The following is a 27,895-nucleotide window of genomic DNA, read 5'->3' as shown; positions in this document are numbered from 1 at the left end:
TGGAGGTTTTATGATTTTTTTTCTTTGCTGGGCTCAGGCGCATTTCACCCGGAACGTGTAGGGACCAAAGTCAGCTACGCGTACATCACAGTAAGTTGTCTATTGATTTTCCCGAATGAAAATGGTCTGCTGCTGCTGCTGCCCACTGGCTCCTAAAGCCTGTGATGTCTCTTGCCCAAGTATCAGTAAGCAAGAAGGCTGGTGTTTCAGTCACTTGGGGTTTCCCATTTTTCCTCCTTCTGACTTTCCTTCCCCCTCTTTTTGTCTCTTTGCTGTATCTGCAGGTCTTAGAAGGGCATGATTCCCCAGTAACATTCCCTGCCCTCATCCAAGGTGCCGCTCGGCTTCCTTCCCAGGGAAGACTGCTTCTTGTGTGACGCCAGCCCTTGAAAGAGACTCCGATGGACTTACACCGGGCAGCCTTCAAGATGGAGAACTCTTCCTACCTTCCCAACCCTCTGGCATCACCAGCACTGATGGTCTTGGCATCCACAGCTGAGGCCAGCCGGGATGCTTCCATCCCTTGTCAACAGCCACGACCCTTTGGTGTACCTGTCTCAGTAGACAAGGATGTGCATATTCCCTTCACCAATGGCTCCTACACCTTTGCCTCTATGTACCATCGGCAAGGTGGGGTACCAGGCACTTTTGCCAATCGTGATTTCCCCCCTTCCTTATTACACCTCCACCCTCAGTTTGCTCCCCCTAATCTAGATTGCACCCCAATCAGCATGCTGAATCATAGTGGTGTGGGGGCTTTCCGTCCCTTTGCTTCTACTGAGGACCGAGAAAGCTATCAGTCAGCCTTTACACCAGCCAAACGACTTAAGAACTGCCATGACACAGAGTCTCCCCACCTGCGCTTCTCAGATGCAGATGGCAAGGAATATGACTTTGGGACACAGCTGCCATCTAGCTCTCCCGGTTCACTTAAGGTTGATGACACTGGGAAGAAGATTTTTGCTGTCTCTGGCCTCATTTCTGATCGGGAAGCCTCATCTAGCCCAGAGGACCGGAATGACAGATGTAAGTACTTTGGTTGGAACCCCCCCTCACCCAGTAAGCTCTGCCTTGCAGTAGTGTTCAACAGGTCAGCAGCCTTGTCCACATGTCTAGAGATGAACAGCCCATGGCTTCCCATTGGTAGTAGTAGAGAGCTACCGTTTACTTGTCTGTCATCATGAGCACTGGTAGTTCCCATAGAAAGTGCTTTTCTGAAGGTAACCAGAGGCGAGTGTGCCTCAGTACTGCCTGTCTCTCCCAGACATGGCCGACTTCTCTGAGAACCATGGAATGAAGAGGGTGCTGTACATACCCCGAAGTGAAGGTCATTCTGTTAGACAGCATAGACTCCTAGGGAATTTGGGAGGCCGGAAGAAATGTGTCCATCCTTGGTTATGTTACTCTGATTGCTGCATTATTTTTTTTAGCTTTTCCATTGTATCAGCCAGCAGATTCCACGTGATTTTATTTTCACAACTCTCAGCCGTTGTCCACATCGAGCTATTTTTCAGAGAAGGACAAAGGTGTCGTCAGTCCCCATAAAGCATTTCAAACAGCTGTGTTTTCCTTGCAATTGCAAGGCTGGAAAGCTGACTTCTCTTGGGATTTGACAGGTTTGCTGGCTGCTTATCCTGAGGCTCACTTTTGGGACTAGACAGGGTTGACCTATATGACTGCTCCGTAGTTGGTACTCACAACTATTATTAATTTCTGTTCATAAAATGACTTTTTAAATTTTTTTTTCATGTTTTCCAAGTGCCTGGTTGGATTCTGGCTATCCTCATCTATACTAACTTCTTGGAACTAAAGCTTTATTTAAAATTTGTAGACCAGGAGTGCTGAGCCCTGCAATCTTCCACTCTGATATAATCAGAAAATAACTGTTTTGATGCTTTTGGGTTGTGGGTAGACAGAGCAGTTTTCTTCAAGGCTGGTGACAATTTATGAACTGAGGATGTTTTTCCACCTAACCCTTTGTTCTAAGATATGGTCAATTTTATTAAGAAAACATCAGAGGTTTGTTTTCCCTTTTTCTTTATTTGTGTGTGTGTGTGTGTGTGTGTGTGTGTGTGTGTGTGCATGTGCGCGTGCACGCTTGTGCTCCCATTCTCTCTATAACCACCAACAGGAATACCATTTTTTTTCCTCTTTATGATGCCGAGGAGAGTAATAGAGACATTGTAGCGCTCTCCCCTGTCGGCACTGCTTCCTCAGGCTGTCTCCTTGAATTAGGCACTGTGTTAACTTTCCTGTGCTAAAAGGCATCTGCCTAAACCCAGCGTACCTTTTCAATAAAAGTCATCATAAAATCAACCTGCCTTGTAAATCCATCGCTCTTTGGTTTTGAAATATGTTGCAAGTGTGTCTTTTATGTCAGCGCCTATAAGCTGGAGACCTCCCCACTTAAGGGAGAAGCCTGGTATATGACAGCACAGCTGCTAGCATGGCTTTCTCACTTCAGCCTCCACTCCTCTATCACCTTTTCACTTTCTGTTGACTCCTGTGTCTTCTGTTCCTGCTTCTTGGGCATACCTGCTGGACAGGAATTGGCATTATAGCAATTGGTCTTTATTTTATTTTTGATTTGCTAAGTGTTGAGTAAGTGACCAAGGCTAGCTGTGATCTGACCTCTGGCTGAAATTGCCCTTGGTTGGGGTGTGACCTATTCTGGCTTCTTTTCTTCCAAGTACAAGTTGAAAATAAAATCCTCTCAAAACTGCTGTGGCACAGAGTAGCATCTAGAGACTGTGAGCCCTCTCTTCTCACCCAAAAGAGCCAGCTTGTTTCCATTTTGCTATCTTTTCAGCACAAACCTGTATCAGACTCCCAGAGCAGGCAGAAGCTTGTTAGTCAAGTCAGAACTCATAGATGTGGATATCCATTCCCCTCCGAGCGTCAAAGCCATAACTCTTCTGTTTGCCTGGTTTGCATTGTATGGTGGTGCCATCCCCCATGGAGATGGATCCCTCACACAGGAATACGCCTGGGTGGAGAAAAATTAAATGAGTCTGTCTCCCAAAGTGAAATGGAATTCTGACCTTGAAATTAATGAGATTCTGATCAGAAGGGTGGGGAAACTTCTTTATTTCAAATTGTCATGTAATATAAATTTTATACTTAAAATATTCTTCCCTTTGAGTATTCTTTTTTTTTCCTTTGTACAAATACATGTAGCACAGTATGTTTGTATGCACATGCATTATTAGCTGGACTTGTATTTGTGACTAATCTTTAATCAGAAACAAAGGTGTCAAGTGAAGAGGAGACTGTCACCCCGTGGTAGCCCTGGATCTGTGCTCCAATTTCCTTTCCGTGCCTTGCCTTCGGTGTAGAGCAGCCATCCCAGGGCTGCACTGGGCAACATCTGTGCTTTTGATTTTGGGTTTTTGGAAGGCAAGAAACACATTTTTTTGCTAAGAAGGGTTGAAGAGGCACTGTGACAGAGTTGGTAGCAGCTTTCTTGGCTCCTGTCATATGCCGACGTGTGTCAGAATATTTATGGTCTATTTTATGTAAATACATATTTAAGGGCCGTTAGAAGGCCTGATTATTCCCACTAGATGCTTTTCAGGCCCTCCCTAAAGAACCGTTTTGAAATAAGTAATATTTCTCAGATAATCGAGTGACAGTATACAAGACTGCTTGCAGAGGGAAAAGGGGCTTCAGGGGCAGATGGGCCAGTGAGGGGACCGGTGAGCCAAAAGAGAGAAAGTGTTCAAAATGCCAAGGACTAGGACAGTGCTTTTGCCTGGATTGCCAAAATGAATCATGTATTACACTAGGATTTTTTATTATTAAACTTTAAAGGAATTAATTTCTGATATGGTTGACTCGTTTTTCAGTTCTTTTCATATAAATAAAGTATTTTTTCATAAAATGTGAAAATGTTTTAATTAAATGTGATAGTGAAACTCCTAAATAAGCACTGGCTTTAAAGCTTTGTTGTCCAGTAGGGTGTGGTGGTGAGTATGGGTAGAAGTTTTACGACTGAGTTTTAAGTCACTGAAAAATCAGTTTTACAGTGGAAACACTGACAGTCTTTACTGTTGCAGCCCCCTTCCCATACGCACTGCATCCATCTGCAGGTGTGTCCACATGTGCATGCCTTTGAACCTAGGCCTGCAGCCATGGTGTAATGCACATGTGTTGGTTCCTTAAATCTGGACACCGATAGGCAGGATTTCTTTTGTGGCTAAATATGTATTTTTTCGAAGACAAATATAGCTACTTGGGTAAAGTATCCTCTTTCTGGTAGCTGATTCCAGTTTGCTTGCCTGTCCATCCACCTGGCCTCACAGGTGATTCTGAGGTAGGTGTTGGGCTCTATGAACAAGGAAGCCTTTGCACTACAGGACTGACTTATTTGTCCTGGAAAATGGGAGAGGTGTTTTGCAAGAAGCTGCGTGTGAAGGATGCACAATTCCCCAGGAAGGGAACTGAGGTAACTCCAGTTTATTGTCATTCTCTGAACCAGTCCCCAAGGCTCCTTCCTTGTCCAGGGAAATGATGTTAAAATTTATGGACCAATTACGAATAGTCCACATTGTATCTTACATATGAAGTGTCTGCCGATATGTTTCCCAGGGCCTTTAAAATAAACATTGCTCATTAAGGAAACTTTACAACAAAAGGGAAGGTAAGTACTATCTGCTGCCTTGTGCTAGAATCCATACATTTATTACAGTCCTCTGGCTCCTGTCACGTGCATCTCCAGATGGGTCTCTGCTGGCTATCCCTGTACCCAGACTTGCTTGGGTAGCAGTAGCCTTTGGCCAGCCTGTCTGTTTATCCATTCAGCCCCAATTGTAGCTGGTTAGTGTGCAAGTGTACCCCAGGGCAAAGAGGGCTGAAAACTCCCCAGTGGAGCCTTTTGACTCACTCCCCCCCCCCCATGGGCCTTAGGCACTAACTATAAGTGGCTTTACTTGGCTCTTTTCCCTGGCCCTTCTGGGTGGTCAGACAGGCTCAAGGTCGGCAGGAAACCTGAGGGCTCTCAGCAGCTTCTGGATGTTTGGCTGTACTCTCATCTTTGACGTACTTGCAAAGCCATCCTCAGGTCCCAGAAGCCCTGCGTAGATATTTTACACCCGGAGATGTGTCTTTCTAAAGGTATGTGTCATGGAAGACTATGTCTTCAGCTGAGCTCACCTAAGCCAAGGGCAGCCTGAGATGAGCAGGGCCAGCTGACACGAAGAAGTCACATCAGGGGATACATTCCAAGGGCCTAAAGCAGAAGAGACTTCTGGGTAAGGGAGAATGGGACAGTTCCAAGGTCACTAGGCTCCGCCTCTGGACCGCAGCTGGAGCGTCTGACCAAAGTGAAGGGTCAGCTAATCGCCAGACCAGCAGGGTCAGATGGTTCCCTCTGGCCTCACTGGCTGTTCCAGTACGATTCTCGTTCAGCTGCTCCTGGTTCGCCCAGAGCCTCTTTCCTGGCCCGCTCTCCCCGGGGGCAAGAACTCCTCTGATGTGTGTGGTTGTTTCTGGTTGTTCACTCCCAACACAGTCGTGGAGACTCCTTTTCATGCTGCTGAGTTTAATTGTCTTGTTGGGATAAAGAAATGTTTGCACAGCTAAAGTGGGGCCGGGCTGGACGGGAGCGGTCCCCGAAGGCTACAGAGCCATCTGGCCTGGCTTGGCTCAGAGCACCGCCCGCCCGCGCCCTTCCCGGCTCGCTCCACGCCGTTGCGGCTGGGCAGCCGCCTGGCTCGGCCGGAATGCCTAATCACCGCGGTGAGAGGACCGACCCCGCGGCCTCCTCCGCGCCTCCCCTCCCTCCACCAATTGTCATGCAGAAGCGACCGGGGCTGAGCTCCCGGCCGCCGCTCGGCCAGAGGAGCTGCCGTGGGCCGCGGGGCGGGGCGCGGGGCGCGGGGCGGTGGGCGCAGTGCGCTCCTGCGCTGAGGTCCGGGCCGCGCCTCCGAGGCTCCGCGTGCGCGTGGTTGGAGGCGTGCAGCTGGCCTCGCCGTCGCTCTGTGGGCCTCAGGGGGCTGGGTCTCCCAGCCCTGCCCCTAGGGCCCCCGAGTCGCGTCGAGAACGCGGCCAGCTTCTCTTGGCTTTCTGCATGTCTCTGAATCGAAGACAGCAGGGGACGGCACAGAATGTGACCTTGGAGGGCCTGCGGAGGTCCACGCGTAGGGGGTCGGGGGTCTGCAGCTGGGGTGTGGGGCAGGGCGCGGCGTGGGGCGAGGGCTGGAGGAGGGCGAGGGCGAGTGGGCTCGAGGATGGAAGTGCACGCGCGCATCTGGACCAAGCCTTTGCCTCGGTACCCGAGGACTCCTTTCGACTCAAAAAGCTTTTCCCTTTTTGCTGTTCAAATGTGTAACATGTCTTGAGGAATGTCTCTCCAGTCTAGGACTGGCGGGTGCGCAGGGTGGCTGTGAGCGGGCGACGCGGCCGTGGTGGCTCTGCCGGTGGAGGCTCGCAGCACCGAGGGTTCCGGAGCGAGTCTGCGAGTTCTTGGACGCTTCCCACGGGAAGCTTCCGGGCTGCCCAGTGCTGGCCCAGGTGGAACGTTTAGTGACACCCCCCCCCCAGCCCCTTTGTTTGAAAACAAAAACCACGCATTGTATCCAAATAACAAAAGTTGCTCTCCTTCCCCACCCCCTTTCCTCATTAGGCAGGGAAGAGGAAACTGAAAAATAGAATATTTTTAAAATTTATTTTATGTTGGTTTTTCTTATTTTCAACCTTTTATTTACTACATCCATCTCGTTAATAAATATTAGCACAAGTTGAAATGTATTCTTTGTAAATACTTGGAGCTTGGAGTGACATATTTTTTGCAACAATGTATTTTAAAATGCTATATTTTAATTTTTTTGTTTTTAAATCATTAATCATATCCATCTGGCTAATAAATACCAGAGCACACGTTGGAACATACTCTTATAAATACTTGAGATTTAGAGTGATGGTATCTTTGTGAAACCTACACGATTCTAACACCAAAATAACAGTTTTTGGACTTGATTATTCTCTTCCAACAGTTTAACTGCATTTCTCAGCGCCATTTTATCCCTCTTAAAGAGAGATGAACTACAGACTTAAGAGTAATTTATTGCTATATAGTAGCTAAAAACGCCTTACAATTTTTTTGAAAAGTATCATTTCAGTTGTGGCATTTGTGGTTGAACAGAATGTGTTTCTATCCTCAAAGTGTGTGCTAAGGGGTGGGAATTTGTAGATCTTCTTCGAAGCAAGGAAGGAAATTTTTTGCAAAATAACTTTCTTATGCCTTTTTCAGAAAAAAGTCCTGTATTAGAACCATGAGTTTAGGCCTAGAAAAATGATCCACTGTGATATGAATGAGTAAACTGGGTAGCTGCTAAGTAAATAGGAGTGACACATTCCCTTCCAGCCCTACCCAGTGGATTAGACTTTTCTGTTACCTTCATCACATTTTTCAGTTTTATTGTAAGGAATATTTTGTTGTTGTTGCATTGATACCAAGCACATCAAAGGATATAGTAACTTTGAGTTTTGAATATATTGATGACAATGGTTATAATCTAGTTTTGGCTTTAAATTTTCATTGATTTGTTGCTCTTTGGCATTGCACTGAAAGAAATCTGTATGACCATGCTATCTAAAGGGGGGCATTCAGGAAAGAGGAAGAATTTATTTAGGCTTTGAATTTTGGTGATAAAGGTCGAAAATTTCTCAAGATACATGAGATCTTCCTTCAAAAACACATTTATTTTCTTGATAGTACTTAGAATACTAAAAGATCTCTTATAATTAAAAAAACAATATTTTTCTCCTAACCTTTTAGAGATCCGAGTCTAGAGGCCCCCCCCCCATGTTTTCTGCAGCATTACATCCCCTAAGGTGGAGCCCACAAATAAGGATCTGCTTTTGGTGTGTATTTTAGAAGAAAGTTTCTCTCTAGATCCTGGTTGAAGTTGAAAACAGTCAAGTGATGTTGGAGTTTATAGATGCTTAGAACCATCTGGCAGGTCAGATATTTGAACGTCAGTTTTCTCTGGAATGTGCCCTGTTTGCAGATGACCTATAGGAAGTGAAAGTTGTGTTTTTAGGAGGCAAGATGGTGTTGTGTTCAATACATTCTTTTTTAGCAGATCTAGAGCTTTAAACACTATAGAACCATATGGGTGAAAAAAGAACCTTTTGGTTTTGTCTCATGAGAAGGCAAGGCCAGTAAGCCTGGGTGTGACTCACCAGATGAAAGTTGTCTTTTTCCACTGAAATTCATTTGCAGGCCGAGACTTACGGCTTTGCACCCATCTCAGGGCAGCAGAGACGTAGGAGCACTGCAGGGAGGGGCAAGGGCCAGCCCTGGAAAGACTTCTGCTTTATTTTCAGGTGTATGATTTCCATTTAAGTGTCAGCTAATCCTATATTGCTCTCATTTGACCTTACTTTTTGGGGTTTAATTTAAACAGTCAGTGGCCTAGCATAATAAATAACTGTTCGGGGAATAACAACCATGTTTGCCCCTTTGAGTCTCAGGTCAAAGATATTACAGAGCAAAAGTGAGGAGGCAATATAACATAGTGAGGAGTGTAGTCTGGAGCTAAACCCTAGTTCTTAGCTTACTTGCTTCATGACACTTGGGCAAGTCACTTAATGCCTTGGAGCCTCAGTATTCTCACCTGTAGGATGGGAATTACATAACCTTAAAGGGTGGTTGTGAAGGGCTGGGTGAGATTAAATTCATCAGATAATGTTTAAATCATTCCTCAGACATACAAAAAGACCATAATTATTTCTGGGACAATCTGGAGCTATGTTCTTCCTTGTTAGAAGCTCTGATGTAGCCAAACACAGGGTTGTTAACAGCCAGCATGCATGCAGCATCCTCTTCCACGCTCTCTTGCCGTATGGCATGGGAAAGAGGGAGGGAGAGGCCGGAAAGCTGTCTTCTGTGATGGCCAGCTGCTTTGCCTGCCACCTTCATCATCTGTCCACCCTGGTAAACTTGCCCTGTGTCCGCCTCCTCCCCTCCTCGTGTTTATCTTGCATTTAGAGGCCAGGTAATAGTATAGTTAGAGGAACTGAGTCTAGATCCAGAAGGGACTTGGCTAAGTTAGATATCTAGGCAGTGGTCCAGTTTAGCAATCTTGCGTTCTTCTCTTATTCTGGCATTTTGTATTATCAGATATTGTTGGAAATAAATGGGTTATTAGAATTTGTGAGTGGTAGAGATTTGGGCCATGTATAATCAGATTTGCTGTAATGGTATTTGCTTACTATTAGAATGCAAAGTCTCAGAGTTTCTAGTACGTCCTTAGATTTTAAGTTATACAGACACTTTTACCCTCTTGCCCATGTGAGACAAATCCTGCGCCTTCCCCCATCTGTGTATGTCACAGTCCCACAGCATGATGGATTGTCTCTGTGCAGGGGAGGCTTAGGACAGGGCTTGAAGGGGCCTTGCAGGTCAGGAGAGACATACAGCAGCGGGCTGCGCTGGGGGCCACTGGGGAGGGATTACAGGGAGGGGAGTGCAGGCTGGGCGGGGCCAGGCCTCTCCATCCTGTCTGTGTGCCTTCTTCTAGGAGTAAAGAGCACTGTCCATTACCATGTGCACACAAATAAACTCAGTGTTTTTCTCTTTGTAGGACAAAAGCCCCATGGGGACCAAGTGACCAGAGAACAGTTCTGCATGTCTGTGTCCATGGGAGAGGTGGATAGTGGGGAAGGGCTGACCCCTCTGTCAGAGGACCTTGGATTTGTAAAAGTACCTATTTGTAAAAGCCAGTGTTCACAGATCTATGTAGCAGAAGTAACCCTGCGAGGCCATTGTGCTACTCCCTGCAGTTCCCTTTAGGAGAAGGGGTTCACCTCTCCCTTGGGGGGCAGAGTATCTGAAGATCATGAAACACCCCATTTTGTGGTCTCCCTGTCCCTAGTTCTTTCCCACATATAGGCACAAAAGTGTATGGGAAGTGAGGGAAATGCTCAGCTTTCTTAAATTTTGGTTGTTAAAGGAAAAGCAAATGCCAGGTGTGGTAGTGCACACCTCAAATCCCAGAACTCTAGCAGGCTGACACATGACGATCGAAAGTTTAAGTCCAGCCTGGACAATTTAGCACAACCCTGTCTCAGAAGAGGGCTGCAGATGTAGCTTTGTGCGAAATCACTGCAAAAAGGGGTGGGGCTGAAGGGAATGTCTGGGATTTAGGCCCAAATGGCAAAATCTTAGTTAAGAAGAAATTCTAACAGAGGAAAGAGGGGAAGCCAAGGTGGTAGAGAAATCAGGGCACATGCAAGGGGAAGGAATCAGCAGGACTGCAGTTAGGGCCTAGGCTTTGGTTTCCTTCCTGAGCAGTAAAATTGAAAAAAAAAAAAAAAAACTTAGAACAACATAAGTCTGGACACATGGGCTTCCTTCCTGACAAGGCAACCTAGTGGGGCTTTATTCAGACTAAGCAGTAGTCAAGGCTGATTTATGGGTAAAAAAGCCCAAAAGTGTGGACTTAACCCTTTCCTGACCCTAGGGATGCTTCATTGCAAATGCTGCCTCCTTCCAACTTCCCATCATGGTGAGGACAGCTTTTTATTGTCATTTCCTCTTTACTTAAAGAGAGTACCTGCTGTTGAGGGTCTAATAACTGCTACATGAAAAGTCTGAGTCATGAGAAATGGAGTGACTTGAAGGAGACCTGACCATCAAACCTGTGACAGAGCTGGCATTGTAGATCATGGCTTGTGTGGCTCTTGGGCTTTTGGTAACAGTATGTTGACATTGGAGCACTGCAGCCTTCTTGGGTATTGGGAAATACCTTCTGGAGTCTGTACTAGGAGCCTTATTTCTTTCTTTATAAGATACTGGTACTGCAGAAAAACTGATACTGCTTCATCTTAGCTGGTTATAAATTATGGCAGAGTACAGTTGCCATCATTAGAAAAGAATATGATGTACTCACTAATTTAATAAATCATATTCAGTGAAGGGCTGGGGGTGTGGCTTAGTGGTAAAGCTCTTCCCTTGCATACACAAGGCCCAGGGTTCAATCTCCAGTACCACACCAGAAAAAAAAAAAAAAAAAAAAAAAAGCACTAAGTACCTACATTGTTCCAGGCAGTGCACTAAGTGCTGGAGATAGAATGATGAGCTGAACAGATTATAGCCTGCACCTTCCTGGGGCTTAAAGTTTAGTCAGCACTTGCAGGCTATCATGAAAAGTGCTATCATAGAGGAAGTATCTGATGCTGTAGGAGCAGAAGTAGGGGCACCAGGGGCCAGCAAGCTAGCCCCGCAGACTAAAGCGCCTGCTTAAGCAAGCTTAGGCAAGACTGGGGTTCGATCCTCAGCACCTCGTGCTGCGCCAGCCCTGCCCCCAAGGTGGGTTGAGCCTGCCAGAATCTGGGTGTGGTGGTGCAAGCCTGTAACCTCAGCGCTGAGGAAGCTGAAAGCAGGAGGATCACTACAAGTCTGAGATGCATAGTGAGATGAGTCTGAGCTGCATAATGAGACAGCTCAACCAAATCCATTAAAAAAAAAAAAAAAAAAAAAAAAAAAAACTAGGGGCACCTGATCTTGTCTTAAGAGTCAAAGATAGTTTTGTGGAGCCAGCAATTTTTAAGTCGATATCTGAAAATCACGAAGGAGTTATTTATTTAAAGAAGCTAGTCATGGCAGTTTGCTTTTTTGAACAAAGCATAGTCAGCTGAGGGTAGAAGAAAGCACTTCAGAGCTGCCAAGAAATGCTCATGATTAAGCAAGAATAAACTTCTCCCTGCTCGGATCTATGGTCTAACTCCTGTCTCTGCAGTACTTCATCCTTTAGCCAGGCATTCTTGAGAACACCCATTTAGTGCTTATGTGGTTCTGAGGCCCAACATCCTGGAGGATACTGCTCTTATAGTAATTTTCTGAAGAAAGGTCACTTTTCTGAAGAAAAACACTTTTGGTGACAGATGATATTTTAGACCCCAGAAGACCCCAGAGCACTCAGATCCATGCCTAGCACAGAGTAGACATTCAGGAAGTCTGCTGAATGAGGGAGGGCATAACCTTATGAGGTTTAGTGAGGTCAGTGGGGAGCCTCATGTTTTTTAGGTGTTTGTTTGGTTTTGGCTTTAGGGATTGAACCCAGGGCCTCACACCAGCTAGGCAAGCACTATCCTGAACCACATTTCCCTAAGGGATTGTTTATCTCTTTGGTTTGAGACAGAGTCTCACTAAGTTACCTAGGCTAGCCTCAGACTCAAGATCCTCCTGCCTCAGCCTTCTGATTAGCTGACATTATAGGTGTCTGGCGAGAGTCTGCTTCTTTTTACTGAAGTTCATGCTCAGCTTTGTTTTTTGCTTCATGCGGAGATGTGATAGATCGCAGTACCTAGAATGCTCACTTGGCTGTTAACCTAAGCCACATAGCACCGGGATTCCTGGCAAGGTTTCTTGGCAAAGTTTCCTATAAGAGGTGCATTGCTTAGGCTTGACTTTCATGAGGGAGGTTAGGCATGTAATGCCAAGAGTATCGAAGAAGAGAAAAAAAAAAAAAAAAAAAAAAAGGAGGTAAAACAAACTGTCATTCTGCCTGGCACTGGCAGGCATGCGAAGGCAGTTCCCTCCCGCGGGCCCTCCGCACTCCATCATCTGCACTGTGGTTTCCCTTGCTCGCCTCTTATCTTCATCTCTGCATCCACGGGCATTTCCTGAGCTCCCGCCTGTGCAGCACTGCTCTCAGGGCACTTGCAGGGCCATCAGAGAAGTAGGAGACCACACTTCCCCTTCTTGATGGCTCATGGTTAAGGTGAGTAGTGAAGATGTGTACATGAGAATAAAATGATAACGTGAAATAATGGCTGGAGGGTTTCAAGAGGAAGCTGGCCCCAGGCTGGGTTTCCCAAAGGTCGCCTGAGGACTACATGCTTCACATCACCTGTGGGAGGGGGTGGAGGAGTGAGGCAGGGATGTGGGTGGAGAATGCTACTGATAATGGGGAATCCTGGGGCCTGGCTAAGAAGCATGGGAACAGCGTGTGTTGAGCAAGCAGGCTTAGGAATCATTCATCCTTGGTAAAAGAACCAAAGGCCAGCTTTCATGCGGGAGTTTGGCTCTTGAGGAGGAGCTAGGACCAGGAGTGCAGAAAGGACAGGATGGCAGTTCCACCAAGGGCTGGGAAAGGATGTGGACGCAGTGTGCCTACAAATGGTACATTTCTCACCAGCCTCTTGCCAGAAGGAACATCTGTCCAGCTGCCACCAGGTCCCCCTCTTTGCCTTGGGTCCTCCTGAGGCTGTTTCCTTCTCCTCCCTTACTGCTGATCAGGTGACTGTGTCTGCTCAGACTTCCCCTTCTTGGTACTATACTGTCATTATGAGGCAGCCCTGCAGAAGGGCTCGAGGTGCTTAGCCAGATGTGAGGGCAGCCAGAGTGCTCCTTGGGCTCTGGCCAGTAGCTGCTCTTCTTGCTGTGCTTGTGCTGCCTAATGGGGCTGCAAAGGGCTTGTGGTGGTAGTGTTAGATTTTGTTTTTTGTTTTTCTGTTTTTGTTTTGTTGTCATCTTCTTTCTTATTCCCCAGCCCTTATACTTTCAAATGCTCATTTATAAAGAAATAAGGCTGGAGAGTGAGAGAGATCTCAGCTGCAGAATTATTAGTCACTACCTGCACACAGGCTTTCTGCTTTAAGCCTTTTGGGGACAGCTGCAGTGAGTGGAAGGTTCAGTGGACCACGAACAGGGGCATGGTTTGAGGCTCAGGTGGCTTCCGTTACCCATACAGCAGATCCCCTCATCAACTTTACTTCTAGAGAAAGGGATGAGGTTTCCCTCAGTAACATTCCTCCTTTAAAAACACTCTTAATGCTATAATTGTTCGCTTAGCTGCCCCTCTCCCATGGGTCCGTTTCAGTGCCTTGTGTGGCTCTAGCCAGTATGTCTCCTGATACAGCACCTCAGTAAATATTTGGTGTGAGAATGAATAAATCTAGGACCACTGCTGTCTCTGCCAACTGCTGCTGATGTTGCCAACTAGCTGTACCCACTTTGATAAAGGCTGAAGGGCCACACAGAATCCAGCACAGAACTGGATACCTTCTGGCACACACATTTCAGTGACAGGACAAAGATGTGGAATGAGAAGCTCTGCGCAGGTCACTTACTGTCTACGTGACTGGATAAATCACTTTGCTTTTCTGAGCCCTAGCTGCTCACATATGAAATGGGAGATGGTAAATAATCTTTATCCTGGGGCTGGCGAGATAGCTCAGTGGACTGAGCTAGACAAACTTAGGCAAGCCCAGGGACCACAGTTTGATCCCCAACACCACATGCCATGCCAGCCCACTCCCAGAACAGATTGAGTGGGCCACAGAGTCTGCGTGTAGTGGTGCAGGCCTATAATCCCAGCTCTGGGGAGGCTGAAAGCAGGAGGATCACTATGAGTCTGAACTGCATAGTGAGATCCTGCAACAAACAACCAAATATATTAAAAATAATAATAATAATCTGTATCCTACCAAAGAGGGTTGCTGAATCAGAAAAGATAACAGGTATGTTTTGTAATTGGAAAGTAACCAAAGTAACCACACACACACACACACACACACACACACACACACACACATATAAGATGCAACTGTCAAAAAACTATCTAAAGAGCAAATTAGTCTTATGGAACTAAAGTAGTTTATGAAATACCTGGCCATTTAACCTAGAGGGAGCTTTCTTAATGTGTCATTCCACCTTGAAGTTGAGCTCCATGAGAGAGTCTACCCCCTCCATGGTACTGGCTGCAGTGTTGCCTTCCTAGGTGGTTTGGGACAAGTAACCCAACTTTTGCAGAATATTGGTGAAGACAGGTTGTAGTACCTGCTTTCTGTATGGGTATGTGACATCTCAGCTGAAGTTTCATTTTGCCAGATCTCCACCAAAAGTAATTTACCTTTTACCTTTCTTCAGCAAAATCAAGAAGGCCTATATTTCTTTTACTTGTAGAGCTCTCTCCTCATCTCGTGGAGGAAAATGTTTTGGCTCAAATGCACGATGATTTGACCTTAGACATGATGGACGGAATCAAGACAAGAAGACTTTCTGCCCTGGAGACCTTTCCTGGGCTGTGAGGGATGCTGTGCTGTCCAGGGCAGTGTGACAAGATAAAGAGGCTCCTGTCAGGTCAGGAGGATTCAGGAGGGCTTGGCCCTTAGGTAGATCTTTACAAGTCAGAGCTGGGCCAGGAGGATTGAAAGAGCAAGGCTTTGAAAAGGGCTTTACTTGTGCGGTAAACTTCATTGTGTGATTATTTAATAGACCATTAACAAGCAGATTCATTAACAAGATCTTAATTAACAAGTTCCAGGGTTATTCTTCCAACTTCCCAAGGGAACTGTTCTCCTCCTATTTAGTCCAAGAGACTTCCTATGCTCCTTAAACTAACTGTACCAGATGCAGTTAAATTCAGTCTTTTTATTGCAAGTAAAATGACTGTGGGCAAAGGCAGGAACACAGTATTACTCATAATAGTAATATGTGCCCCGTTTTCTGGTACTGGAGATCAAACACAAGGCCTTATGCATGCTTGGCAAGCATTCTGCACTGAGCTACAACCCCAACCCATTACCCAGTCCTTTTTGAGCCCTTTCTGGGTCAGGCACTATTCTAAGTGCTTTACAGGTAATAATTCATTTAACCCCCAAAATCCCAATGAGATAGTTGTTGCTAATTTCCATTTACATACAGGGAAAATGAGTCACAGAATAGTTAAGCCATGTGGCCCTCATCACATAAGCATGAAATAGCAGAGATCAGATACAAACTCCAGACTCAGTGAGAAGGGAGAAAACCTCTGGAGATGGAGGCCAATGGGTCAGATTCATGAGGTAATAAGAATAAGGGGCTGAAGTGTAGCTATGTGGAGCACTTGCCTAGGATGTGGAAGACCCTGGGTTCCATCCCAACACCACAAAAATCAACCAACCAACCAATCAATCCTTACAGCTGTTCACTGTGTGCCAATGTTCTTCATGTACCTATGTCAGCCTCTGTCTATATTTGAAGAAATTTTAGGGGTTTTTTTCAGGGTGACATTCCTTAGGCACAAACTGTTTTGGCCCACTCCCAAGCCTTTGTTACCTTCATTACATTGAGCTCCTTGTGGTAGGGACTGTGTATTATTGATGTCTATTCCCAGTACCTAATGTGTTGTCTGAGCCTTACTGGTTTTGATCTAAAAAGGGAAAGTATTTTGTATGAACTCACTTAATCCTTACAGTAATTGTAAGAGATTGTCAAATGCACCCCTTGACAGGATAGGGTAGGGAAATGATATAATATTTGCTGACCCCTAGTACTTTTGGTTCCACAATGCCTGCCTCTGCAACACTCAAAGTGCTGTATAGAGCTACAAGTTGAGAAGGGCTAGGTCTGAGGTGGGACAAAATATCTGTCTCTGTGCCTCTCTTTCCTCAGAGTAAAGGAGAACAAACACTGTAGTGATCTTTTACAGTTGTTGTAAAGATTAAGTGAGTTAATATAAACTATAAAATCCTATGAGCAAGGCCTGACACAAAGTAAGCCTTCAATACTCATTAGCTCTAATTCATATTACAAGGTCATAGGTACAGGTTTGGGGTCTCTAGCCCAAGCTCCCCTCCACCCCTATTTCTACTCTTGATCACAGTGCAAGGACTGTGACTTTGGTGAGCCCTGATCTTTTTTTCTTTTTTTTCTTTCTTTCTCCTTTTTTCTTTTCTTTCTTTCCTTCTTTTTTTTTTTTTTTTTTTTCAGAACCAGAAATTGAACTCAGGCCCTTGAGCTTGCTAGGGAAGCACTTATTCTACTGAGTCATCTCCCTGACCCCAAGCCCTGATCTTCATGGGTTTGTCAAGTTTGAGATAGATTTTTTTTTTATAGCCAAAGCTAAATAAATGAATAAATTCTTAACTGCTATTATGAGGTGGTACCTATCAAGTTGATTTTCCTGCTTGGCTCCAGTTACAAGAGGTCTGGAGCAAGAATGACTTTAGAGCTCACTGTGTGATTGTTTCTCTGAGGTTCTCTGAAAGGTGTATGATGGAAATGAGAATTCCACACAGAACCCACGAGGAGGGACAGTAAGCTCTCGGGACTTTTCCTGGTGCAAAACATCTTGACTAGTCTTGTTCTCCACTGCTGCCTGGCTGAGCACTCCAGTGGCAAACCTGTGGCCAGTTACTCTTCCTCACCTATTTGAGCAGAGGACACAGAAGTGACAAAACATCTGGAATCATTGGGAAATATGGGCTAGAAAGGAACAGTTATAGTTTGCATCATTTTTTTTTATCATTTTCTAATTAGTATGCTTAAAACCATTTCCCCCCTTTATGCTAAGAAAAAAATTGCTTTTGCCTCACCTACATCTTACCTCATTGGTACATTCTAGAAATACTCTTCTAAATCTTGACTTGAAGACTCCAAAGTACCCATTCTCATGGTTAGCAGCTCACTCCATCATCTCTAGTTAAAGATAGACCCTCATAAATCCCCAGACTGGCCTCCCTCTTCCTGAAGTCCAATCTTGTGTTCTTCCTAAGTAGCTTGGCCACAATGTCACTTTCTTTAGCAGCATTCTAACTTCTAAGAGGCTTAATAGGCAAGGAGATTGTGGGGCCTTTGACTTTCCCTGAGCCTTAGCCCTAAGTGGTTTATTCTATTAAGCTGATTCTTGGTGGTGGATAGAGCTTTGCTGGATAAGAAGTTGGGGTGAGGGGAGGTGGTAGCAAAAGAAATGAGAAACTTTCACATCCCCTTCCACTCTGCCTTCCCCCCAACACACCCACTCCTGCCAGTAATTCTGCTTCTAGAACTGGGATGAAGGGAGTGGTGGTACAACACAGTGAAAAACTTTTCTTAGAGGACTTAAGAAGTGAACTTTTCCCCATAAGGTGCCTTTTGCCTTCTCATCTTTTCCTTCCTCCTGTCTGCTCCTACTCTTCAGTCTCCACTTTTGAACTTTTCTTTCCACTCCTGTTGTGTCCTCCACTCCAACCACACACACACACACACACACACACATACACACACACACACACAAGTGATGAAAAATTATGAACTATGCATTCAGAGGAATACTATCCAGGTGTGAAATGTAGAAAAAAACAGTAACAAATTCAGGTTTAACAAAAGAAACAATTTCCCTAGATCTTTCCTGAGAGTTACACGAAGATGAATGTTTTCCTTTGATATTGTGACTCAGACTAAGGATTTTCAGGGTTCTTTATTAGAGTTCTCTCTTGGTTCAGGGAGGCCACAGACTGAGAGACCAGAGGAGCTGAGTCTGGTTTTTATGCAGGCACACTGAGCTACAGAGAAAGAATAAGGCAAACTTTGGGGCAGGAAAATGAAGTTATTGGAAAACTGAGCAAAGAGAATCAAGAGTGTAGGTGTGTGTTGGGGTACAACATAGTACAGCACCAAGAAGACAGAAGGAAAACCAAAAGTGACTAGGGAGCTACAAAGAAAGAAAACTTAAATCTGGAAGTGAGAAGAAGATGGAAATTGTGAATCATTCCAAGGAATCACAGAGAATATGATAGCATATCCTTGATGAGAAACAAGACTGTGCACATGTACTTGGTAAAAGTAGAAATTATCCACCTTCGGGAGGTAATTTGATAATATCTGTCTTTGAAAAATTTTAATACAAATTCCTTTGATGGGATTCAACTATACATAAACATACATGTATATGTTTATACATATATTTGGTCAAGTGTATGAGGATACTTGTTCCTATATTGTTTGTAGCATGAAAAAAAAACCAGAAACCACCTAAATATACATTGACAGAGAACTGGTAAGATAAATTATGATATGTCCATATACTACAATACTAGGTAGTGGTTTTTACACCAAATCAGGGCACTAAATGCTTATACATAAAACACACACACACACACACACACACACACACACACATATGTATATGTGTGCATGCTTTCTCTTCCTCAGAGCCTTTGCGCTGAGCCACAACCCTAGTCCTTTTTATTTGTTAGTTTTTATTTGTTTTTTGTTTTGTTTTGTTTTGTTTTGCAGAACCAGGGCTTGAACTCAGGCCCTTGCACTTGCCAGGGAAGAGCTTATTCTACTGAACCATCTCCCTGGCCCCTTTATTTGTTAGTTTGAGACACCATCTCATTAAGTTGCCCAGGTTGGGCTTCAACTGGTATCCTAATTTAGCCACTGAGTTCTGGGAATACAAGCATGTGCCACCACATGTGGTTCATACCTTTTTTTAAAAAATGTTTTCATTTTTTCCTCAAGACAAAGTTCTCACGAGGTTTCCCAGGCTGACAACAAACTTAGAATTCTCACATCTCAGCCTCCCAAGTAGCTGGGACTACAGATATGTACCCCCATGCTTGGAATCAGAAATATATTAATCCTTATACATACATGTAAAACTTTTGGAAGCATGAGTAAGAAATGTAACAGTAGTTTCTTCTGGAAAATATGACCAGGACAGAAAGAAACAAGTAATGCTATTTATTTTATGCTCTTCTGCAATATGTGAGTCTATAACATGTGTTATTCTTATAATTTAAAAAATCTAGTGTATGATTTTAAAAAGATAATTTGGAAATGCAGCACAAAAAGAACATTAGGTGAAAACTAAGGAAATCTGAGTAAAATATGGAGTTTAGTTCATAATGCTATTATCAATATTGGTTTATTAGTTGTGACAAGTATACCATATTAATATTAGATGATTTTTGGTTTTTGTTTTTTGGCGGAACCGGGGATTGAACTCAAACCCTTGCACTTGCCAGAGAAGTGCTTATTCTACTGAGCCATCTCTCTGGCCCCAATATTAGATGTTAATAAGGAAACTAGGAATGGGATACATAAGAATATTTATGTAATCTTTGATAAATCCAAAAATTATTCTAAAATAAAAGTTTGGTTTTATTACATTGAAAACTAGCTATTTCTTTGCAAAAAATAAGCAAAGTCAAAATATAAACAAGTCAGAAAGTTTTTGTAGCACATTTTATATGGAGTTAATATCCCTCACATAAAGGCTGGAGAGATAGCTTAGCAGTGTAAGTGCCTGCCTGGCAAGTGCAAGGAACCGGGTTTAGTCCCTGGTACTATATGCTGTGCCGGTGTAACATCCTGTATCAAATAGATAAATAAACAATAACAGTAAAAAATCCCTAATATGAAAGTTATTTTTATAGTAGCATTAATTTTAATGGCATCTTAAAAACTAAAAGTTGACAATTTATAATTATATAAGTTGTAAATATTGTAATATATGAATACAATGTAGAATATTTAAATCAAGTTGACATATCCATTACTTCAAATATTTACTAAAAGTTTATTTTTAAAAGATGATTTGGAAGGTCGGTAGCACTTAAAGACTGAATCTTGAAAGAGAAATTGATAAAACTGAATGTTTCCTCTTCTTCTAGAACTAATTACTAATTGGATCTATTTCTTTCCAGTAATCAGGTAGATAAGATTATAGTCACAATTGCTAGGAAGATATCTGATTCTTCATTCACAATATTAGCTTTCTTTTCAAATTAGTTTGTAAAAAGGTTAATGATTGTTATTTCATTTTCACCATCCCGAAAACGTAGACTGTCTAGGAGTTACACGGTGGAGGGAGTTTTAAAATGAAGAGGCATTAAATGGATCAAATGTGTGTTGCTTTCTTGAGTGAGCAAATTGGATAGAGCAGTTGTGAGGGGTGAATAGAATCCTGGTTAACCCACTGTGTGTGCCCCAGTTTCTTTGAGGTTCTACCTCCGACCTCCCGTGGTGGTGCTACAGGCATGCAGGAGCAGACCAGGAGACTACGCTCCTAGCCACCTTCTGAGGGGCTCTTCCCTCCTCCTGCACTATCAGCAGTGGAGGTAGCCACTGACCAAGCTCTTTGTAGGCTTAGAGTGTGGAGAACACAGACTTGCCATCGGTTTGACATATGTGAGTGTTTAACCTCCTGCCTCTGGTATCAGGACACAGTTAAGAGCAACTATAAGAAATTGTTGCTTGGAGTTTACTTACCCACCAGAGGAAGGAAAGCACTTTGGTTTTACCTCTTCACATAGTCGAGAAAACTCTCAGGACTCTGCTTCCACGTACCCTGGCACCCAGTTTGAGAGGAAGGATCCAGCACAGTACTGGTTACTACCAACTGCAGTATTTTGTCCTTCAGTTCTCTGCCCTTGGCTCCTGGCATGTTGTCCTCACATTGTTCTCCTACTTCTTTGAACCTGTTTTTGTTCTCATAATACCCTATTTCCCCACATTATGCTACTTAACTGTTTATTATTATAGAAGTGTGCATTGACGAAGGGGGCTGATGTTAGCCTGAGGAGGAATTTTAAAACCACTAAATGTTGAACTTCTTTCTCCCCCCAAAAAATCTTTTGTTTAACTTTGAAAAAAAATGCTGTAGATATGTAATTTTTCAGTTAACACACTTTGAAATTGTTTATTCTTTCATACAAATTATCATTGATAAGGAAAAATGTGGGAAACTCACAGATCTACCACACACACCTGGGCTTCGTAGACGCAGTTTAAGTGCAGAATGCGTGTTCCTCAGATGAGGAGCTGTCAGGCTCCCAGGAAAGCCACCTAGTAACCCCATTTCCTGTGGTCTACAGATTCTTGCATTCACATGTTAGATGCAAGATAAACCAAAGCACATTTATTTGTGAAGATGAAGAAACAAAAATTGAGTTATTGATCAATCCTGTCTGCCAGTTTTTGTGACCACTCAAATTATTTTTTTATCCTCCCCCGTTCCCTCCCCACACACTGGAAATTGAACCCAAGGCCTTTGCACTGAGCTTTATCACCAGCTTATTTATTTATTTATTTATTTATTTATTTATTTATTTATTTTGAGACAAGCTATCACTAAGTCACTAGATCGTCCATGCTAGGCTCAGACTTGTGATCCTCCTGCCTTAGTTTCTCACAGTGGTGGAATTATAGGTGTGTGCCACCAGGCCTGGCATAGAATTCTTATTTGTGATTAACTATTAAAATAGTTATTAAAATCTGAACTGCTAGGCATAATATTTTTGTTTGGTGTGTGCAGATTTTGTTTTGCCTAGTAAATAGTTTCTTTTATTTGAATATCTTTAAGAATAAAACATTCTTTTTTTTTTTTTTTTTTTTTGGTGGAACTGGGGATTGAACTCAGCCCCTCATGCTTGCAAGGAAAGTGCTTATTCTACTGAGCCATCTCCCTGGCCCCTAAGCATTATTTTTCAAATTTATAATCACTCATTTTAAAAATAAAGAATAAATCAGGAAAGTATGATGACTGATTTACTTATTTGTCATTAAAAGCGTGGCCCATTGTGTCAGATATGCTCAGTATGCCCTTGGGAATGACATTAGATTTCTGGCATGAATCACAAGCAGAAGACAGCCCTGCCAGTGTTGGGAGCAGGGACTTTTGGCTCACTTAAGGACACAGAGAAGACTAAGAGCTGGCAGAGTGAGGTGGAGGACACTAGTGGCAGAGCAAATGGAGAGGGACCAGACCTCCATAATTCTTTTTGGGCACAGAGAGTTTTGATTTTCCTCTCTGTGCACAGGAAGCCATGGAGGGTTCTCAAGAGTGAGAAGCACTGCGTTGTAATTTATCACTTAAAAAGATTACTTGGACCACTGTACAAATAAGAGTTTTAAGTAGGGAGAGGTGGTGACAGAAGACTTGTAACAAGCCACTGCAGTAGTCACAGTGTGAGACAAGGAAGGAGTAATGTCTTACCCTTTTTTGTTTATAAACATTTTATAAATAGATTTATAAAACTAAGTGCCTCCTCCCCTCAAAAAAGAAAATCCAACAAAATAAAAACAAACCTGCAGCAAGCCAGGTGCGAAGCACATGTGGTGGGCTCAGAACCCTGACTGTGGGATCCCCTGCACAGGGATTTAGTTGCAGTCTGGTGCTCCTTAACTGGGCCGCTGTTGCACACGTGATTTAAACTCTGAACCTGGGTTTCTTGTCTCCATCGAGGAATGGAATAACAATCTTTTTGCTTTATTAAACAAATTCAACAAGAGAATGTCCTTGTTACAAGTACTTGGTAGCTACCCAGTAATCACACTTCGGACCTTTTCCTAATTGGGATTCTGTGTCCTGCATGGAAACTTTTGCTGGCTTTAGAAGAAGTGGGTCTTTAAGTCTAAGAAAGAAAATCTGTAAGAACAGAACTTTGGAAATAGAAAGGATAAAAGTCTTCAGTCTCAACTCCACTCTTCTTCCTGATTTGAGGTGTCCGGCCTCCTTTCCCATTTCCAGGCTTTCTAAAGCTTGTGCTTTCTTCACGTGTGAAGTGGCTACTTCTGGAAGCCAGTTTCCAGTTTTCTCTACAAACACTCCCCAGAGCCTAGGGAGCTTTTATCTTGTACCTAGTTAAATGCCTCAATTAAGGACGTAATCACACTTGTTTGGCTCTGTAAATCATTTGACCCTCACCCATCACAGTCTGGGCCTCCAGGGGCCCCAGCAATGGCCATTCTGTATCTGCAGGGTGAGGGTGGTGCTGGAGGCGCTGAGATGGCTTTTATCCTTACTGGCAAGAGAGCCACTTCATTAGGGGATGAGATATTTGTCTTCTTTCCTAGGTTTTCTTGTCAAGGTGTGCACACACATATGTGTGCGTGTGTGTTTTGTGCTTATGTGTGCATGCCTGTGTGTGCATGTATGCATGCTTGTGTGTCCACAAAAGAGAGAAATACTAGAAAATAGGCCCAATAGGACAAGGAAACTTAGCAAAACCCAGGGGAGGGCCTTGCAGGGGAAGGCAAGGAAGTGATTTTGCCTAGTTTAAATCCCACTTGAACCGTGCGGTTTCTGAGTCCTGAACCTTTTGAGGTTCAAGTTGAGTGCACTCTTGACAAAACGTGATTTTCTGGTTCACATCAAAAAGGCTTTAAAAGACTTCGAAGTCTTTTCCTTGGGACATCAAACAGTCCTCAACAAAGCAGGGTGCTGGTGAGATGCGTGCAAATGAACAGATTAAATTCTTCCCTGAGGATTAGATTCTCCTTAAAAAGTATGTTGAGCTGGAAGCACAGGAGATGAGCAGTGCCAGCGTGCACGCCGTCCAGCACTGAGAGGGCCTTCCGCGGGGCAACCTGGGTGCCTCTCTGGGCTTGAAGGCTGAATTTCCTTGTCAGAAGCTTCACAGGGAAGTAGCTTGGGGAGTTTGAAACTGAGAACAAATTCTGCTGTACTCTCTGTCCTTCCCAAGGCAACACTTTCGTCCCCCAGTAGAAGATGTAAATTAACTTAGAAGAGAAGCCATTCATTTTAAGAAATTGTCAGTTATTTGAGAGACTTAGAGCCTAATTTTGCTTATTGATCCACCTTCCATCTGTAGACTATAGATGGAAGCACTCAGGTGACTCCCTCTTCACGGTGTGTGGAACAGCTCACTTTGGGATTGGCGCAGCAAACTGGCGCTGCAGTAGAATTCCCACTGCCAAGGCAGTAGCTACTGCTGAAGTCGCGCTGGGCAGGTTGACTGCACCAGTGCAGTTTCTCAGCTAAGCGGCTAAAATATTAATGATCAGCTTTAAGGAGGTGCAATTCTGATTGAGGCCTCTCTCCTGTTAGAAACCATAATTAGCAATTAAAATATATTTAAAAAACCATTCCAACCAGCGCCTTCTAAATAAATAATTGTGGGTGCTGGTTGAACTTGTTTTATTTCCCCATGTTTTTTCTTATCTCTTTCCCTCCTGCATAACTTACAACCCTGTAAATGCTCAGTCGCTGTTAATATGATTCTGTCAATATGTTTACCATGGTGACTTGGGCTGTATTTGGTGAGCATTTGAAGAAATCAGTCACTGGTTGGAGGGAGGAAAGACAAGCTGTCGATATCCAGGGAGAAATGCTAATAACCCTGGTGACAAATCGTCCTCTGGATTCTCCAAGGGTTAGGGAAAAGCACCTCTAAGACCTGGGAGCTTAGGGCTAAGGGATGGGGACTTGTTAGGAAGCACGGACATTAGCCATCGTGGTCCTGCAGTGCCCTTTTCATTGTCTTGCTTCAAACCTCCCAAAGCTATGCTTGAGTTTTTGAGACATGCAGGCCTGAATTTGAATCCTGATTCCCCTCCAGTGTAACTGTGTGACCTTGAGCAGCCACTATGCCTTAATTTTCTCATCTGGGAGTTCAAGATTGTAACACCCAGCCCCGTGAAGGCATAGGAGAGCCCTTACACAAAGACAGCATTCACAGCCGCCCAAACTTTTCTGGGAAAGTACACAAATGGAGAAAAAAAAAAAATGAACTTCTGCATTGAGATAGTACAGAAAGGATTCGGAAGTCTCACAGGATCCTAACTTTTGTTGCTTTTGCACTTGAGGCTCACTTTATCAAAATAATGTTTAAAATAGCATTATGATTAAGTAAAATTGATGCTCTAATAGAATTCAGTAGTCTTATAGATGTTTTGTTGAGTGCCTACTATGTGCCAGCAATTCAAGGCTACAACAGTGGATAAGACAGGCACCGTCTAGGCTTCTAGGGAACCTAGAAGCTCCCACTGACCACCTGATATTAGATGTTTCTCAGGTTCCCTGGGACCTATTGGAGGGGACCAAAACCTTACACTGAAGAATCCTATAGAGAACCTCCCACAGATATCTGCCCTGAATTTAAGTGAATAAAGAGAACACAACACTCAGAATCATTAACATTTTGGTTTATATCCTTCCAGATGCCTTTTTAGGAATGGATAAATAAATAGATCAATATACTTTTACATAAGCAGGATCATACTAATTTGCTAGTTTGTGATTTTCTTTTTCACTTAGTTATTATAGATACTACTGTGTGTCAATAAATATAGATCTACAGCAACACTCTTAATAGCTACTTAGTATTCCACTGCAGAGATGTATCATGTTTTATTTAAACAATCTCTGGTCTAATAAGGTTATTTCTAGCTCTTCAGTATTATATACAATACAGCAAAGAACATCTTCATAAATTCACTTTTCTCAAATGTCTGTTCATTTTTCTCAGGACATAATTCCAAATATAGAATTGTTGGATATAATGATAGGCACATTAAAATTTTCATGCTTATTGCTAGATTACCAGTTTCTTTATGAAATTATCAGCACATAACAATACATATCTTTGTCTTTTCAGGTTAAATAGGCAAAAGTACTCTCTTGGGGTTTGTTTGTTTTGCAGTGTTAGGTATTGAACCTCAGACCTTTACACTGAGCTACATCTCCAGCTCTTTTTATTATTAATATTGAAAGAAGTTCTAGTCAAGTGTCCATGTGAAACTTGAACTTATGATCCTCCTGCTTAACCTCCCAAAATTCTAAAATTACAAGTGTGCACCACCATGCCCAGTGGCATCTTATTTATTTGACCTGCATTTCTTTAGTTGCTAGTGAAGCGAAACTTTTAAAAATGTTTATTAAAATTCGCTTATGTTCTTTTTCTTTTTCTTTTTTCTTTTCTTTTTTTTTTTTTTTTTTTTTTTTTTTTTTTTTGTATTTTAGTACAGGGTCTACAGGGTCTCACTACACAGATTGGGCTCATAGTGATCCTCCTGTTTTCAGCCTCCCAAGCACTAGGATTGCAGGCATGCACCACCACACCCAGTCTCAATCACCATCTTAGTGCACCCTCGGGACAGGGCCAGCATGGCACACTGGGGATGGAACCCCAGTCACTATGCCGGCCTAAGCAGATGCTTTAGGTCCTCTGAGCTATGTTCTTTTTTATATTTATTTATTTATTTTATGTATTTGGTACAGGGTCTCACTACACAGCTCCGACTCTTATTGATGCTCCTCTTTTCAGCCTCCCCAGCACTAGGATTATAGGCATGCGCCTATTCCTGGTCTCAGGGTCTGACTCAGGACGCCAGGGGTAGAGGAGGAAGACCATCGAGGCCTATGGTGCTGGGTGTGAAACCCACTGCACTTGCCTAAGCTGGAGCTTAATCCACTGAGCTATCTCACTGACCATTATCTTCTTTTTTAAATTCCTTATTCATGTTCCTCATCTTCAGGATACAAGGTGTCTTTCTTTCAGTGGTTTTAAGAGCTCTTTTTATAAAAAGGATATTTATCCCTTTTCATTTAGAATATATGTGGTACATAATTCCCCCCTCTTTATCATTGTCTTGATTTTTTGTGGTAATGGAGGTTTTTGTTATTATTTTTCACATAGACGTCTTCTCTTCCTGCCAGGAACTGGTGGTTTGCACCTGTATTCCCAGCACTCAGAAGGCCAAGATAGGAGGATGGCTGAGAGTTCAAGGCCAACCTGGGCCACAAAGTGAGTTCAAGACCAGCCTGAACTGCATATGGAGACCCTGTCTCAACCTGAAAGAATAAATAAAATCTGAAAGGTGTAATAGGTAGTGTGAAAGGGAGAGAACCTGTTCAATGGGAAGGATAAACTGGGATGAGGAAAAGGACAAAAGAAAGAAGGGAAAAATATATTTATGTATATATGCAGGGTGGTTTGGATAACTGCACTGCTGATCTCTGTTGGTCTATTGAAAGGAGCAGTTAATGCTTACATTTTTCTTTTTTTTTCCCTCTTTTTAATTTCTTATAACTTTTTAAAACCAAGTTCGCATGTTTATATCTGGTAATCTAAACAACTAATTTGAAGATAACATTATGTAATACAACAACCATTGTCAAATTCCTATTATTTTGTTTAGTGAAATTCTGTATTGTTTCTATTGTTTTCATCATTTTGTATTCACTTTTAAGAAAATTTTAAAAAGATAAACTCTTAAAAAAAGACCCCATCTCAGGGGGCTGGTGAGATGGCTCAGTGGTCTAAAGCACCTACTTAGAACAAGCTAAGCAAAGCACAGGGACTCTGTTCAATCCCCAGCACCATATGCCAGCCAGCCCCGCCCCCTGGTGGGCTGAGCTGGCCACACACACACACACACACACACACACACACA

The 27,895-nt window shown here is 43.3% G+C and overlaps 1 protein-coding gene across 1 annotated transcript in view; it reads left to right on the top strand.

Moving 5' to 3' along the window:
• Rnf220 (ring finger protein 220) overlaps positions 1 to 27,895 on the top strand; it is a 243,958-nt gene that overhangs the window by 6,190 nt on the left and 209,873 nt on the right. The window contains exon 2 of the mRNA XM_004639207.2: positions 285 to 1,026. Coding sequence (XP_004639264.1) covers positions 402 to 1,026 — 625 coding nt within the window. The 5' untranslated portion in view covers positions 285 to 401. The remainder of the gene's footprint in view (positions 1 to 284; positions 1,027 to 27,895) is intronic.

This window comes from Octodon degus, unplaced genomic scaffold (genome assembly GCF_000260255.1).
Source record: "Octodon degus isolate 3935 unplaced genomic scaffold, OctDeg1.0 scaffold00107, whole genome shotgun sequence".
NCBI classification, from domain to species: domain Eukaryota; kingdom Metazoa; phylum Chordata; class Mammalia; order Rodentia; family Octodontidae; genus Octodon; species Octodon degus.
This window is presented reverse-complemented; position numbering and strand designations above follow the sequence as displayed.